This window comes from Capsicum annuum, chromosome 7 (assembly GCF_002878395.1).
Source record: "Capsicum annuum cultivar UCD-10X-F1 chromosome 7, UCD10Xv1.1, whole genome shotgun sequence".
Classification (NCBI taxonomy): Eukaryota; Viridiplantae; Streptophyta; class Magnoliopsida; order Solanales; family Solanaceae; genus Capsicum; species Capsicum annuum.
The window spans coordinates 124,439,471-124,457,523 of record NC_061117.1 but is presented as its reverse complement, the minus strand read 5'-3'; the positions used below and the strand labels follow the sequence as shown (position 1 = coordinate 124,457,523).

The 18,053-nt window shown below is 35.9% G+C and overlaps 1 protein-coding gene across 3 annotated transcripts; it reads left to right on the top strand.

Moving 5' to 3' along the window:
- The first annotated feature begins 3,748 nt into the window (after nt 1–3,748).
- Nucleotides 3,749–17,712, top strand: LOC107854838 (DExH-box ATP-dependent RNA helicase DExH6). 3 transcript variants are annotated; one of them, XM_047393703.1, is made up of 16 exons: nt 3,749–3,873; nt 3,952–4,114; nt 6,205–6,295; nt 6,443–6,755; nt 6,939–7,013; nt 7,296–7,340; nt 7,438–7,528; nt 7,633–7,691; nt 8,715–8,876; nt 13,636–13,688; nt 13,987–14,020; nt 14,137–14,226; nt 14,315–15,319; nt 15,644–16,738; nt 16,929–17,204; nt 17,310–17,712. In XM_047393703.1, the coding sequence occupies exons 2-16, from the start codon at nt 3,955–3,957 to the stop codon at nt 17,379–17,381; spliced, it is 3,621 nt and encodes a 1,206-aa protein (XP_047249659.1). In that variant the 5' UTR covers nt 3,749–3,873; nt 3,952–3,954; the 3' UTR covers nt 17,382–17,712. The 3 variants fall into 3 exon arrangements, with proteins under 3 accessions (XP_047249659.1, XP_047249658.1, XP_047249657.1); XM_047393702.1 differs by having other exon boundaries at nt 3,751–3,873; nt 3,947–4,114; XM_047393701.1 differs by having other exon boundaries at nt 3,769–4,114.
- Nucleotides 17,713–18,053: the final 341 nt, after the last annotated feature.

Below are 18,053 nucleotides of genomic sequence, written 5' to 3'. Positions count from 1 at the left end.
GTATGTATTTTGTTTTATTATATCGGATCTACCTAAGGAAAGAACCTAATGTATATTTTATTTTTTATTGTATATTTGTATATAATGGATTTAAAAATTTATGTATGTTTGGTCGACTTAGGATTTTTAATTCTTATTTATTTTTCATTCTGTCTATTCCTTATTCTAACATATCGACGGTTGGAGGTAGTAATTGAGAGTTTGTTGCAACGGATGGACCATATGTTGCAATAAATGGTTAATTTGTTGCGACAGATGGACCATATATTACGACAGATGGATACAAGAGTTGCAACAATTCAATAAAACTGATTATATTATTGAAAAACTTAAAAGACATGACTTTTCACAATAATGAAAAAGTCATCAGTCAGATTTAATTATGAATTTCCCAATAATCGAAACGTCACCAGTTAGATTTAATGAAGGATGTGAATAGTTGTGAATTTTTACCTACCACATTCAGATTCAATCCTCTATAAATAGGTCCCTCTATACTCATTTATTCAATGACTTTTTACCTACCACATTTTCAACCACTTCTCTTCAAAGACCGGATTCCTTTCTCATTTAGGAAAGTTTTTTTTTGTGTGTAAATCTACTAGTTAGTAGTATACGTTGTATTACATTCAGACTCCTTTCTTTACTTTTGTGCTTACGTTTTTTGTCAATTTATGTGTGTTCTAGATATGGATGATCCTATTTGGGACATTGCTATTCTGCGCGACACCGTGCGGGAACTTCAGAGCCAGGTTAATAAACTCCAGCGGGAGTTGGCTGCCGTGAGAGTAAGGATGCTCTAAGAGATTCGCAGGTTGAGGAGTGCCCTGCTGCTGTCGGTTGACGATTGGCCAGCTGATGATAATAATAATAATGATAATTAGGTGTTGTTTTTTCTTTTAGTGTATGTATTTTATTTTTCAATATCGGATCTACCTACCTAATGTATTTTACTTTTGTTTAATGAAAAATTTATGTTTGATCGTGTTTGACTTTTAAATTTTTATGTAAGTCTCATTCTGTCTATTTCTTCTTCTCAACAAACATGTCGACGGTCGAACGTAAGAAACAATTTTGAATCCAGTAGCAAACAAGAGTTTTGAGTTCTTTCAACAGATGGACCATCTGTTTAAACAGATTGGTCATCTATTGGGTTTGTGGTAGGAATAGTATTGTGTTGCTCTAACAGACTATCCATCTGTTGCAACGGATTAGTCATATGGTAGAGGACACATTCCAATTTAATAAACTGTATTGTGTTCTTCCAGCAAATGTCAATTTGTTGAAACAAATTGGTAGTTTGTTGAAAATTATTTTATGGTCTGTTGTATTTAGTTCATGTTTTACCTCTTTTTATTTATGCACAAGTTAATAAAAAAGATATTTTATATAATAAATAATAACATTTACATTCACAATAATGAGTTAAAAATATCAAAGCCCATAACAAACAATAACACAAGTTTTGCTATTACATCTTGTGGTACCTAAATAAAGACATTTGTTAATGATTCCTCTATTGGTGATACCTAAATAAAGTCACTTGTTAAAAAAAGTTAATAATGACATAATAACAAAATTAATAGTGATTTTATAGTGCCGTAATGAACCCCAACAGATGAATAATCTGTTGCAACTAGTGAATAATATGTTGTAACAGGTTAGTTATATGTCACAACAAATGAATCACCCATTGGTAATTTATGTTACAGTAGTATAGAAACTAAAGCTGATTCCAATAGATGAGTCATCTGTTGGAAAAGTTGACTCCTATATTGCAACAAATTATACATCTATTGCAATAGATGAGTCACTTGTTGGGATGTACTACAAAACCTTTAAAGCTGATTTCAACAGATGAGTGACGTGTTGCAACAGATACAAAACTTATTACAACAGATTAATTATTTGTTTCAATAGACGTCTTGTATGTTGGAACCGACTTCAGGTTCTATTGCAATAGGTGAGTAATTTGTGTCAACATATGACTCCTCTGTTGCAACAGAGAACTCTTCTGTTGCAATAGATGACCCATCTGTTTGATTTATGTTTAAGCACTATAGAACCATAAACATGAATCCAATATATGAGTATTCCACTGCGATGTATGACTCATCTGTTGAAACAGATGAATCTTTTGTTGGATTCATGTTAATGGTTCTATCTATTATTTAAAAAAAAAAATAGTAATGTACCCAAATGAGAGATTTAACTAAAAATCATAATTTTACTTACCAACGTCGCCTATGAAGTAATGTCAAAGTGATGTACGAAACTAAATTTGACCTAAAAAATTGGTCAAGTAGCAGCAGTATCGGTAATAACAACAATGGTAAATAAGAAGAAGGCGATGATGATAATGAAGAAGAAGATGATGATGATAATGAAGCATAAAATGATGAATAAAATAACAACAACAATGAACAACAAAAATGATGAAGAGAGAGGAAACAATAATAATGAGAAGAGAGAGAAAACACACATTTTTATTTTCTCCGTTTCTAATTATATTAGGTCAACATTTAGATCAAATTACAAATTAAAAAACTTGTGAACTATTTTCAAACTTCACCAACTTTTTTAATCACTTATACTATAAAATAATTATCACTTATAGTTATTAAAACTTGAGTCACGTGGGCAAATTAATTAAGGGTGACAAAAATATTTCAAAACCAAAAAAGAGTGACACAAGTCTTAAATATTGAGTAGAAGTGACAATTTTAAGATTAGTATTAATGGTACTAACTTTAAAACCCTCAAGTTTTATTATTTACACAAAAATTCCTACACCATATTTACATAAAGATCTCTACACCATCACCACCACTCCTCCTCCACACCTTTTTTGTTGCCGTCATCGCCGCCACCTCCTCTTTCTCCACTATCACTATCACTATCACTACCATTGCTACCTCTTCCAGATTCACCATTATTTTCTCCCTCTACATAATTATCGTCTATTTTTCTTCTTTCTCCCCCATCACCATCACTATCAACACCACAATAAATGTCATCTTCTCACTCGACGTCACCACCACCTCCATTTTATCATAAATATTAATTTTTCGTGGGCTCCTCCTTCAACTAGATTTTTTTCAGAAATTAAGTATCGAAGTTGCTGCAACAACTTCAATAGTTTTGAAGTTGCTGCAGCAACTTCGATAGTTGTTGCAGCAACTTCGATAATTGCTGTAACACTATAATTAACAGTAGTTGTTGCAGTAATTATCGTAGTTGTTAAAGCAATTCTAGTAGTTGTTGAAGCAACTCTCGTAATTGCTGAATTTATTGAATTATTTCTTCATCATTTTTAAAAAAAATAAAAAAATTTCTTTGCAAAATTTTTAATTTCTTTTTTAAAAATAGTCCATAAAAATTAAAAAAGGAAGAAGAATGAAATGAAAAGAGAAAGAAAAACAAAGAAGAGAAGATGAAGAAAAGGAAAATCTAGAGAAAGAAAAAAAGAAGAAGAAGAAGATAGGGAGAAAGAAATTTGAAGAGAGGAAGAAAAAAAAAGAAAAAAGATTGAAAGATAAGAAAAGGAAAAAATTCTAAAATTTGAAATTTAGATTTAGAGGAACTTTTAAAAAATTTAAATTTTTTTTAAAAATTACATTTTATACCCCAATTAAATAAAGCTTTAAACTTAACCGATCAAAATTTTCACCATATTTTATTTAATCACTTTTGTCTCCTCCCACTTAACTTTCTCGAGTCACGTGCACTTCATTTTCAAACTTTGTGGCACTTTTAACTAAATTGCCTTATTTCTTGTCCCTAAAAAAGAAAGAAGTGCACAAGGGCACAGAGAAAACTTAAAACAGCGCCGCGAAGAGGAAGAGAAACATAGTACAAAAGGGACATTGCAGTGTATCTCCTTCAACTTTTTGATTATACCCATATATATCCCTCATAAAAGCAAAATCAGATTTTTTGAGTGTAGAACAGGAAATGGCGTCAACATGTCCATCAACATCATCATCATCATCTGGGTTAGGGAAGAGGAGGCAAAAGAAAGGACAAAGACAACAAGAAGTTACCAATGTTACTGAATCAACTCGAATTCGGGTTGCCCTAGTTCTTGAACAGTTTCGTGCTTCTAATGATGAAGGTATTTTATTTTAATTCGAAAAGTACCATTTTTGTAGTTATACTAAATGCTAATTACGTCATTTGATAAAGCCCATTTTCGTGTGCCTCGATCATAGTATTATTTTGTTGTAGTTTTCATCTTGTTACTATTTGCTATTTTGTTGTTATCTGTTGTTGGGGTGGGGGTGTTTCTATTGGAAACAGCCTCCCTACCTAAGGATAGACTCCACTTGTGGGATTATACATGGTTTGTTGTTGATAAACACCATTTACTTTCCTTTTTAATTAACTTTATTACAAACTTGTAAAAGAGAACGGAAGAAAAAAGATTAATATTTTATTACACTATCCTCACGGGTTCAAGCCTGGAAAAAGCCTCCGACAGAAATCCAAGTTAATGCTGCGTACAATAGACCCTTGTGGTCGGCCCCTTCCCCGGACCCTGGACCCTGCATAGCGGGAGCTTTAGTGCACGGGGTTGCCCTTTTTTCCAGTTATATGTGTATACGGCCAAGATGGCCTTGTTATATCAATGAAATCTTTTACTTGATCAAAAAAATAAAAAGAAAAGAAAATCATATTTTGTTGCTAAAATGTGGTGCTTGGGAAGCTGAATTTTGATAAAAAGGACTATTCGATGGTTAAAGATTGCAAAATGTAATACTGTTTTTTTGCATTTGTACTAATTAGTAATTAGTAATCAGTTCAGTTGATTTGATAAACCCCATTTACTTGCCTTTTCTTTTCTGTTGTTGTTCCTTTATTTTTTTTTTTTGCTTATGTCTTGTGAAAGAGTAAAGCAGCAAAAAGATTAATACTTTATCGGTTGTATGTTAAAGTATCGGTTGTATGTTAAAGTATCATGTTTTGTTGCTTTGGAAGCTGAATTTTGATAAAATTGAATAGTTGATGCATAAAGATTGCAATAAAATCGAATAGTTGATGCATGAAGATTGCAAATTGTTTCGCACAAACTATGTTTGGTTGCTTATAGATTGCAAAATGTTTTGCACAAACTATGTTTTGATGGATAAAGATTGCAAAATGTTTTACATAAACTATGTTTTGATGCTTAAAGACTGTAAAATGTTTTTCAAAAAACAGAGTTGGGTTGGCTGTATGAATCCTAAATGTTGATATCACTCTGTTCTGATGCATTCCATTTGTACACTTATTAATTTGTAAAAGACAACTTGGGGGTTTTAGTTTTCGGCTACAGATTGAAACAGCTTTATGATGTGAATAGCTCTATACAGAAGAGACACGAATACAAACTGAATAGGGGTAAGGGGGCTGTGCATGTTCACATAGAACACACTTTTAGTTGCATATTCTAGTCTTTGCAAAACTGTTATGCTTTTCATTATTAACCATTACATTAGTTACGGTTTACTTTCAATTTATGCTGCTGTTTCCCTTTCCCGTAGTTGTTATGTAAAATGCTGCCATATAAAACAATAAAAATGCTACAAAATTGTTGCATTTTGTAACATCCTCTTAGCAGATATTCATATGGATGGATGCACCTTTTCATGATTGAGAGTGTAATTGGCGTTGCACTATTCAATCATTAAATTAGACCTACAGTATGTTGGTACTACACGGATGCACATTTAATGTTTACTTGTAAAGTACGTGATGATGTTAAGGTGCTGTAAGCAATTGGTGCATACTTGCACAATGGTACATTGAGAAGTTGGGATATAAATGACATGATCTTATCTAAAATTGCAGGTATCTGCTCATGCATGTCTATTCCCTAGTTTTCTTTGATATGAACGAACTGAGGACGTGGGAAGATTCTTTTTTTCTTGAGTGATGAGCCTGTTACTATAAGTCTATCAGAGTTGCTGTTTTGTACTTACCTAAGTTATTTTTCTTTTTTTCCTTGGGTGGGGGGTGGGGAATTGGAAGCAAATTAACCCGCATAGTCTGGACACGTTTTTTATCACTATCTTAATACTTGGATGACACTTTTAATGCTCTTTTCTTCTATAATTGCTCATTGCATGTAAATGAGGTAATTGCGACTTTTATCTATCAAAAATATGTGAGTTAGGTAATTCTGTTTATATGTAAAATGTTATGGATATCTATTTGTTGATGCAGTGTATACATTTGAACCAAACCTTTCAAATCGTGATAGAGCTGCAGTTCATATATTATGCCGGAAAATGGGAATGAAATCAAAAAGTTCTGGGTATGTGTAGTAAGTTTCAGCACTATAACATGTTGCATTTTTTCATAGCAGCTAATAGTAATGTGCAGTTATAATGCGGTGACTGCTAAATAGACAGGGCAAACTTTTTCCCTTTCTGACTTAAGATGATGGGCCTGTCTTATCTAGGCGTGGGGATCAACGTCGTATATCTGTTTTCAAGAATAAACAGAACGTTGACACACTGAAAGGAAAGGATGCGCGAAGTTGTTTTAAATTTTCGGAAGAGGCAAAATATGTTCTACAGGATTTATTTACGCGGTATCCACCTGATGATGGGGAGACATGTGAACAAGTAGTTGGGAAACACAGTAAGAAAGTTGATAAATTGCAAGGAAAGAAGGATGATATGTTCTGTAAACCTGCAATGAACAAGTCTGAAATTGCAAAAAGGGTGCAGTCACTTGCATCAAGAATAGAAAAGACCCCAAGCCTGAAACAGGTTTTCTTCAGTTTTTTATTTTATAGTTGACAAATATTATATACTGTTGCATCTTCAAAAAAATAATAATTATATACTGTTGCTCTTGATTTAGGTTTATAGCACCTTAGCTTTGTAATAACTTTCAGAAGCAAAGAGAACACTAAAAATATTAGTAATGCCTTGTTGGTTATTTACTTGCAGATTGCAGTACAAAGGTCCAAGCTTCCAATTGCTTCCTTCAAGGATGTTATTATATCAACTGTAGTATCTAATCAGGTGACTGTTATAATATAGCAGCAAACAGTATGACCTGACTATGCCTTTGAACTTTTGATTCTCCAACCTCTATTAATTAATGCTGCCGTCGTTATGTTTAAACTGAGAAACGTCCTTGTGATGAGATACAGGCTTGTTTCATTCGTCAGGACTGTGCGCTTCTTACCCTCAAAAAGAGAATATATTGCCACTGCTTGTATCTTATTTTGTTTTATTGCCTGCTAAGGGGTTTGGATGCTTGGTAGTTCTCAGCTTGGCTGGGATATTTTCTTCCATGTGCAGGTGGTTTTGATCTCTGGTGAAACTGGCTGCGGGAAAACTACACAGGTTATAAGTTCAAACATTTATTTAGTCTGTTTTCTTTAGTATCTCGTAAAGAATATTTAATATTTACTAGATATAAATTTTCCTCCTTATGATTCAGGTCCCCCAGTTTATTTTAGATCATATGTGGGGAAAAGGTGAGACATGTAAAATTGTATGTACTCAGCCACGACGAATTTCTGCCACATCAGGTTGGCACCTTATGCCCGCTTTGAAGGATTCATTTTTTTCATGTCTTATGTGGAATGTGGTATCAGTTCATAATTGTTCCGAGCATTGCTTGTCGAACGTGCAGTTTCTGAAAGAATTTCTGCTGAAAGAGGCGAAAGTGTTGGCGATACTGTTGGTTACAAGGTACTACACTCTTTCTAATGTGTTTATTTCTTTTTCAGTTTTGCAGGATCACTTTTTCCTTTGACCAAGATATAAGTAAATTGGGCTTGGCACATCTTTCGTGAATGACATGTGTACTCCTTCCCTTTACCAAAGTTTATTTTTATTCTTTTGGTAGTAGGACCAAACATTTTGACCCATGTCAAAAATTATCTTATTCCTTTCTTTTACTTGCTCAAAATAAGATTTCAAGACCTCACTGCTCAGCATAAGGCTGAAAACAATAGCTGAGAAAATGTTCAGACTTTCAAACTTGATATCCATATCAAGAACTTCTACAAGAGTCAGATGATAAAGTGCCAAAGTGGACGAAACCTAAAAGTGAATCATATGGAATTATTTTCTTTGATAAGATAAGGTCTAAATCTTATAGGTTAAATTATGACAATTAGCAATATGATATCAAGTAGAGAAAACTGGTAATCCTTCTCCTGTCATAAATGAATATCCTACCCAATCCATTTGAAATCCAACCGGAGGTTTCCACTTTCTTAATAAAGATTCTGTGATGATGGAGTTCACTTTCTGAAATTTTTTCCTTTCTAAAGTGGAGGGACCAGATAAAGCTTTATTCGCCAAAGTAAGGTGAACCTGAATCAATGCTCCAGTTTCTTATTAATATGCAAACTATCGCATGATTTCCAAGAAGGGTTCCTAAACATTATCAGGGGTGCGCAACAGGAGAGGGATCTTAGCGTAGCTTTCTCTTTCTCACCAGTTGTAAAAAGTTTTTAATCAACAGTTGGTTTGATACTTTGATATGTGCATGCTTAATTGCTTTCTTAATCTGACTTATGTTGTGCTTAGTTTATGATGAGTTAACTATTGTTGTCTGGTTGTTCTAACACTTTTAATGCCTTCATTGTCACTTTCCTCTCCTCCACCCCAATACCCCAATCAAGAAAAGACTTCTTCCTTGCCTCTTCACCATTCTTGACTTTTACATTTGTGTACAGCCTTTAATTACTGAGTTGTGAATTCCAGATACGGCTGGAAAGCAGAGGTGGGAGGCAGTCATCAATTATGTTTTGTACCAATGGGGTTCTATTGAGGGCCCTGGTTACCAACGGAAGTGCCATCTTTAACAAGCTCGCTCCCAGGAAATTGGGCAAGGATGACATTTCTGATATAACCCACATCATTGTGGTACTTATCGTTTCATCTTCAACTAATGTTCTTGCACATGCTCCGAAGCATTTATTCTTTAATTACTGCTCTGACTTATGCTTTTACCTCTTCTTCTGAGCTGTTAATCCATTGCTTTTATGAAGTCACTGCATGATCCACTACCTCTCTTAGCTCTACTGGCTTGCATTTAAGAATGAGGTGAAGATTAAATTAACACTTACCTTTAAGATGTAGGAGAGGGCCTCCTTACACATTGGTCATTTGGAGATCATGTCTTAGAAGTATTAGTTTTTCATCTAGGTTATCCTAGGTCCTGATTGATGCAAAATCTTGTTTCTGTTTCTGTGTCACATAAGCTTTGTTGCTGTTTAAATTTATAGAGGGGTTTGCTAATACATAGAACAGAATTCTATTCGATTTATGTAGTATAAGCATTGATGGTCATGTAGGGTGGTTATCTGACTTATCGTTATGCTTACAATTTTTTTTGATGAAGAATGCTGACAAGTTTTTCTTTTTCATAAAAACATCTAAATGTAACATTATAAAACTGGACCTTTTATCATTATATTGGAATTCCTTCTCGAGTTGTAATTTGAGTTTGCAGAATAATTCCTATTGAAGGCTTATGCTTTCTCTTCCCTTTTAGAAATCTAGAGCTTGATCAGAATCAACATACTTCAATAGTCCAATACAATTACCATACTTGTGCCTGGGAAAGTTGTATAAAGTCAACAAGTTATATCTGTTTGCATGACGATAACTGTGAAAACTAAAGGAGAAAGTAATATTAGATTGTGTATGTATATTATTACACTGAGTCCTATTTAAAGACACTGCATCACAATTTTTAGCCAAGTAGGATTCAATATACTATTCCTATTCCTATTCTAACACTCTCCTTCAAACTAGTGCATGCAAGTCATATGTATTGAGCTTGTTATTGATGTAACTCATATGAGGACCAATGAGTGGTTTGGTGAAGATATCTGCAAGTTGATCACTCGACTTCTCAAAATTTTTGTAGAAGTATTTCCTCAGAGTATCTTTTCTTTAACAAAGTGATAGTCAATTTCAATGTGCGCTTAGTCCACTCATAAAATATTGAATTTGATGCTGTATGAAGGGCCACTTTGTTATCACAAACAAGTTACATCTGACAGATATCTCTAAATTTTATTTCTGTGAGCAACTGTTTAATCCAAACTAGCTCACTAGTTGCTACATCCATGGCTGGATATTATGTTTTTGAATTAGATTGAGCAACCATACTCAGCTTCTTACTCTTCCAGGGCACCAAATTACCTCCTACTAAAACACAATCCATGGTCCAAGGGTACTAGACTGTGAGACATGAATTTCAACAATAGAAGTATCAGGCTGAGCGACCGAATGTTTGCTTACTTGCACGATACTGAAGGAACTCATTATATTCCCCTTCAGATAAGAAAACCCCTTATTACCTGCAGTGCCATTCTGAATAATATGAGCATTATTGGGTGGTCGACCTTGCAAAATACAAATTACGTCACGAGTGTGTCCAAGCCTATGACAATAACTACACTTTGGTCGAGATCTTCCAAAATGACTTCCTTCTCGTCGATTCTCCATAGATTGAGATGTTCGATTTTCTATGATTTGAGATAATGGAGGAGTCAACAGTAAGGTGATTAGGAGGCATGACTAGGCGAAGTAATGAAAGAATAGTTCATCAATTGTAGGACCCATAGGACTAGGTAAAATTTGATCATGCAAGGTCAGTAGGAAGTCCGGCAAGTGTAAGAACTAAAAATAACGTCTGTCTTTGCTCTTATTGTTTTTCCTCGTTCGTAGTGAATGACATCAATCTTTCAAATTCCTCCATGACTGCTAGTACCTGTCCCAAGTAAAAATATGTGATTCTTGTTTCTTTTAAGTTGGTCATTTGCGATATCACATCATAAAAGCTAGATACGTCACTAGTGTTTAAAGCGTGAGCATTTTTCCAAACTGAATAACATGTATGGACTAGGTAATAGGGCGTCAACTTGAAATCGATAGATTGCCATAGGAGTCGACATAATTGAGTGTCAGCTTTCTCACACTGTGCTCGGGACTTTTCATTTACCTCACTAGCCTTTGCCTTTTCATCTACCATAGTAGCTATTTTTTAGCAAGTGATCTTGGACATCTTGGCTCTTGCACCACAGCTCGACTGTGGAAGCCCATGCTAAATAGTTTGAACTTCCCATGTAAGGTTTTGAAATGATCATAGGTCTCGAACTTGCAATTCCCCTGTTTTTGGAGCCAAAAATATCACACCTAAAAGACATGGTTAGAAAGATATGCCTGAAAGTTGTCGAGAGCTAAGTTGCTCGGACTCGGCAATTTCGGTGTTGCACCCGTGTCGACACGACACTGACATGGGTAAGGGTGTGGGATCTGGTCAAACGAGATCGGGTGTGTTGACCAACAATTCGGAGAAAAATTAAAATTTTGATATCTCAAAGTAAAGATTTGAATAGCTCGGAAACAAAATACCTTCAATTCTGCTGCTACATAGTAATTTATACCAGTCCTTCTGCCTCTTTTGAAGCTTTTTTCTTGGTAAGTCTTGTTGTTCGAGTGGCTGTTGCAGGTATTGTTCACTATGTTACAGGTTTTTGAAGCCGCGAATTGTCGGTGCCGTGGTGGACAACTAGATTGTGCGTATCGTGATATTGTATTGGAAAAAAAAAAAAGATACGCAAAACATGTAGTTGGGGACGAAGATGGAGGATAGAAGAGGAAGCAGAGGAAAAGATGAAGACTATTCAGTCACCTAAAACTATTTTTTTTCTAATTGACCTGCACTCCTTTCATAGCTGCCACGTTTTATTAAGAATCAACAACAACAACAACAACAAACCCAGTGTATTCCCACTTAGTGGGGTCTGGGGGGGGTAAGATGTACGCAGTCCATACCTCTACCTCTGATGACTACGTTTTATTAAGAATAAACATTATAATTTTTTTAATTAAATGAGATAAGCTTTCCATATTAAATAGCTGCAGCTTGGATTATTTATTATTAGGAATAAAGAATTTATCTTTATTTTGATTAAATGAAATAAGCATTGTTTATTAATTAGAGTTTATAAAATAAGGATAAATATTATAATTATTTAATTATAAATTAAAGATTAATGTATATGCTTTGAAAGCACACATTTTTTTAATGAAATTAAATTTAGCATAAGTATATATTTAACATATTAATATTCTCATTTTTTATTAGTTTTAAAATACTTGTCAATTTTGAACTATATGTATAAATTTTTAATTTTTTTTTGCCGAGTCCCCGCACCCTCACCCTCACCCTCACCTGCACCCGTATCCGTATCCAGATCCATATCCCCGAATCTCAAAAATTCTATCATGAAGGATCCGACACTCAGATCCCCACCTGTGTCCGACACCCGCACCCGAGTCCGGCCAACTTAGTCCGAGAGGGGGTCTACAAAACTGCTGGTAACCACTGGTTGTCTTGAAGGTCAAAAAGTTCACCAGAAAACTAACATGTTGTCAGAAAACAGACTGGAATGCAAAATTGATGGATAGGCTCACAAGGACTGGTCTAACCTATTCTGAAAGAATTGCTCGAAAAACTGCTCGGAACAAGCCTCTCGCGCCAGCGCGTGGGTAGATCTCGCCGGGGGTGTGTCCTTCTGGTTGGTGAGTGGAGGCCTTCTGAAAGAATTGCTCGAAAAACTGCTCGGAACAAGCCTCTCGCGCCAGCGCGTGGGTAGATCTCGCCGGGGGTGATGTCCTTCTGGTTGGTGAGTGGAGGCGCTTGGGATGTCGGTTTGGGCGGTGCTGGTGGGGTTTTGGTCACTGGAAGATGGACCTGATGGTGTTATCAGATTTTGCACAACACCTGTAGCAATCAGATTCTGGCCGTCTAACAATGGTGGAATAATCTGCCGTCATCGGGACAAAATTGCACAGTGATAATATTGTATGATGGTTCTGGTACCATGTAGAAATAAAGAAGAAAAGTATTATTGAATTGTGTATCTATATTTTTACACTAACCCCCTATTTATAGACACTACAGTACAGTCCTTATTCAATTAAGATTCTATATACTATTCCTTTTCTTGTTCTACCAGTAACATGACAATCTTTGAATGCTGAAGGATACTCTAAAAAATATCTCTCTGCTCTCGAATCATGGGTTTGCATTTCCATGCATCTTCAGTGTTTTCTTTTAGGGTAATATGACTCCTAATATCTGCAGTATTTTTCCAGATAATTTTGAGGAAAAACCATAAGTTTCTAGATTCATTAGATGTGTAGATCAATGACATTAATAATGACTTGAATGTTTGGTTTTGTAACGGAGCCTTTGATATCCGGAGAAAGTCTAAATGGTCAAATATTGCAATTCTCTTTTTTTCAATGTCATTGTGAATTTAATCTTATCCCAAATATTACTCAAGATTACATGTAGAAAACAATAATCTAAGTGCAAGTTCTAGATTTGTATTCCTTGTGAAGTTATGATGTTCACATTTCTCTTTTTTCTGTATCCTTCTATCACAATTGTCCTGTAACAATATTTTTAATTATTGTCATTTATTTTGTATTACTCAAGTCTGGCTTTAATCTGTCCGGTGTTTGTTTCATTGCTTGCATAGTTCATTTGTCATGTTATCCTTTGTTACTTCTGTTTGTAGAGAAGCTTATATTTTCTAATTTCAATACATAGTGCTTCTTCTTTGTTTTCTACTGCCTTACAAACTTCAAATTTTCATAGGACGAAATACATGAGAGGGATCGCTACTCCGATTTCATGCTCGCGATTCTCAGGTGCATTGGTTTAATCAATTTTATTAGTTACTTAGACATGTGGATTATGAGGTTGCCCGTCATCAATGATCTTTCTGACAGGAGCTGGAACCATAATGTGCTAATTTTTGGCTTGCCAACTGGCCAAGTCTATTAACCTCACTTCTGTAGCTTACTTATGCAAACCTCTATCTGGATTATAGAAATTAGCTTGTCATTTTCAATCAAGAAAACATAAAAAGGTGTTACTACTTGATTTCTTTTAATTTAAACCACTTTGAAATAACAAGTGTCCAAGTTGATCTTTCGTTACTTGTAGGGACTTGCTTCCTTCATATCCAAATTTGTGTTTGGTAAGACAATTCATTTTGCTTTTGTATTGTAATAAAACAGTGCCTCTTTCTTGTTTTAATTCCAGTAACATTCATGTAATTTTAAGATATAATCAATTGAATGAACTTCCTAACAGGTTCTGATGAGTGCTACACTGGATGCTGAACGTTTTTCAAAATACTTTGCTGGCTGCCCAGTTATCCGAGTCCCTGGATTTACATATCCTGTAAAACCTTTCTCCCAGTTCCTATATGCAAATCTATCTCTTTGTTGATTTATGATGTGAAGTATTTACCCCTCTACACCTATGTCAGGTAAAAACATTCTATCTTGAGGATGTACTTTCTATTGTAAAGTCTACTGAAAATAATCACCTTGACTCCACCTCAACCAGTGGCATGTCTGAGGAATCGATATTAACTGAGGAGTACAAAGTTGCCTTAGATGAAGCAATTGATGTGGCTTTTTCAGATGATGATCTGGATCCCCTGTTAGATTTAATATCTTCTGATGGGGGACCAAAAGTCTTCAATTATCAGCATTCTTCAAGTGGAGTGACACCATTGATGGTGTTTTCTGGAAAGGGCTGCATTGGTGACATTTGCATGCTCCTCTCTTTTGGTGCTGACTGCCAATTACGTGCTAATGATGGGAAAACTTCTCTCGATTGGGCTGAGCAGGAGAATCAGACAGAAGCTGCTGAAATAATCAAGAGACACATGGAGAAATCATCTTCCAGCTGTGAGGAGCAGCAACATTTACTTGACAAATACCTATCAACAGTTGACCCTGAACTGATTGATGATGTCCTTATTGAGCAACTATTAAGAAAAATATGCATAGACTCGGAGGACGGGGCCATACTTGTTTTCCTTCCTGGTTGGGAGGACATTAACAGAACACGAGATAGATTGAAAGCAAGCCAATATTTCAATGATCCGTCTAAGTTTTCAATAATCCCTCTCCATTCTATGGTTCCATCTGTGGAGCAAAAGAAGGTTTTTAGGCGCCCTCCTTCAGGCTGCCGCAAAATTGTTCTTTCAACTAATATTGCTGAAACTGCCATAACCATTGATGATGTTGTTTATGTAATAGACAGTGGACGAATGAAAGAAAAAAGTTATGACCCTTATAATAATGTATCAACTCTTCAGTCTTCATGGGTCTCAAAAGCAAGTGGTAAGCAAAGAGAAGGGCGTGCCGGGCGGTGCCAGGCAGGGATTTGTTATCATCTTTATTCAAAACTCAGAGCTGCTTCATTGCCTGATTTCCAGGTCCCTGAGATTAAGAGGATTCCTATAGAGGAACTATGTCTGCAGGTGATTCATTATTCTTCCTGGTCATTTAGGAATATGATTTAATAATGGAAATACCTGGAATGATGAAGTGAAATAACTGTTACCAGTTCAAACAAAAAGATGGTAAGCTGAAATATATTCAGCTTTTTGTTGGTAGCTGAAAACATTAGCTAAGGATGGAAGGAGGTGAAGAGACTTTTAATACTGATTTTTTTTTTAAAAGAAATTCAGTAAGCTTTTGAAAATTATCGTAGTTTTGTTAAAAACAAATGTACTGACAGTTAATGTAGTCTATTAAACAATAGAGCTTGCTGTAAATTAGTTTGAATACCTTTTCTTTGTCAGGTCAAGCTTCTTAACCCTGATTGCAAGATAGAAGAATTCCTGCAGAAGACACTTGATCCTCCGGTTTACGAGACCATACGTAATGCCATCATTGTTCTTCAAGATATCGGGGCGTTATCATTTGATGAGAAACTTACAGAGCTTGGAGAAAGACTAGGATCTCTACCAGTTCATCCACTTACAAGCAAGATGCTTTTAATTTCCATCTTATTGAACTGCCTTGACCCAGCATTGACTCTGGCTTGCGCTTCTGACTATAGAGATCCATTTACCCTACCCATGTTGCCAAATGAGAAGAAGAGAGCTGCAGCTGCAAAAGTTGAGTTAGCTTCATGGTATGGTGGAAGAAGTGATCAATTAGCAGTTGTGGCTGCGTTTGAGGGCTGGAAAGGTGCGAAAGAAAACGGTCAAGAATCAAGGTTTTGTTCTATGTACTTCGTATCTCCAAGCACTATGAATATGCTATCAGGTATGCGTAAGCAACTGCAATCTGAACTATTGAGGAATGGGTTTATTCCAGGAGATGGATCTTCCTGTAACCTTAATGCACAGGATCCAGGCATACTACATGCTGTTCTTGTTGCTGGTTTGTACCCTATGGTTGGAAGACTGCTCCCACCTCTAAAAGGTGGTAAGAGGGCTGTCGTAGAGACTGCAGGTGGTGATAAAGTTCGATTACACCCTCATTCTACTAACTTCAAGCTTTCATTCAAAAAATTCTATGATCGACCATTAATTGTATATGATGAGATCACTCGTGGTGATGGAGGTCTGCATATAAGGAACTGTAGTATCATTGGGCCACTCCCACTGTTGTTGCTGGCAACAGAGATTGTAGTGGCTCCTCGAAATGAAGATGATGATGATGACGATGATGATGAAAGTGATTCTGAAGATGCTGATGAGGATGATGGCGAGGAAGATAATATTAAAGCAGATCCGTCAGATGCCCAAAAAGGAGAAAAAATTATGTCTTCTCCTGATAATACAGTTACCGTCATTGTTGACCGGTGGATTCCTTTTGAGTCAGCAGCTCTTGATGTTGCTCAAATTTACTGCCTGAGAGAGAGATTAGATGCAGCAATTTTATTCAAGGTAATTTCCTCTGTTCTGCATTGTTTTAAAGAGACAACCTTATGCCTCCCCTCCACCCCCATGCTAAAGGAGAAGATAAGAAAGAAAAACAATGCAAAGCAATTAGGTATCATGGCGCTGTTGCGATACCAAGATAGTATTGACGTATGTGGTTTTTAGTTGGTCTAATGTGTAAGTGAATGTTATACAGGTGACACATCCTGGAAAAGTTCTTCCTGAGGTTCTTGCAGCCTCTATATATGCAGTGGCTTGCATCTTGTTGTACAACGGAATGTCAGGAATCTCATTGCCGCTGGAGCCTGTGGACTCGCTTACTACAATGGTTAGTGCTACTGGGATTGGTCACTCTGATACTGGCAGAAATAATGGAATGAATCCCAACAATTCTCCCAATTCATTTGGGTACAGCGGCCTGCATCAGCGGCCTTATTTGCATCATCAAAGAGGTGGCACTCATATATCAAAGGCAAGACAAACTAGAATATGTCATCAAATTATCATGTCTAAATACTTGTTTCATTTGGGTTGAATTTGTTGAAAGCTCTGTGTCTCAAAGAGTCTATCCGTACAGGGATCATTTGCATATGGAGGAACCACGCAAAGAGGTCATTCTAAGCGGCAGCGTGGAAATGGACCTTATTAAAAAGCAGGTTTAGTTGATTAGACAGTTTTATCCATACATTAGCATAGGGTTTTTTTTTCACAGAAGCAACACAGCAAGAATCTTCCCTTTTGTTTTGGGCAGATACCCCAAGAAGGTAAAGTAACATATAGGTGTTGTATGTATGCTGTAGCCTGTAGGAAATCAAAATGGGGTTTGCTACGTCAAAGGGAAGGTGGATGAATGCTGCATTTTTTGTTGTTATGATACCAAAATCTGAATGTCTCGAGGCCCTCTCGACTATAGTCCGAGCATTTTGACAGTTTATAAATAGAACAAAGAAATGCATGTTTTAAAGTGAAGTTTGGCACAATATGCCTTTCCCATCTCTTACATTGTTTGAGATTTTAGAAGAGATTCTTCATGTATAAACCTTAGACCATGTAAGTGCTCTTGAACTATTACTTCATAACTGATGAAATGATCAACTACTTAGAAGCTGAAAGCAGATTGACGAGTTAAAAGTTTTAAAGGTGATAAATTCTCAGATGTATGCCCTTTATGAGTAGATATATTGCGTGGCCATCCTCTCTTATGCGCTACATTCACAGAGAAGCAAACATGGTGATACAACCCGGGGAGAACCACATCCCAAGAGCTTATTGAGGTGGGAGAGTTCAAGGCAAGCCATATCAGCTCCCCATTTAGCCGTTT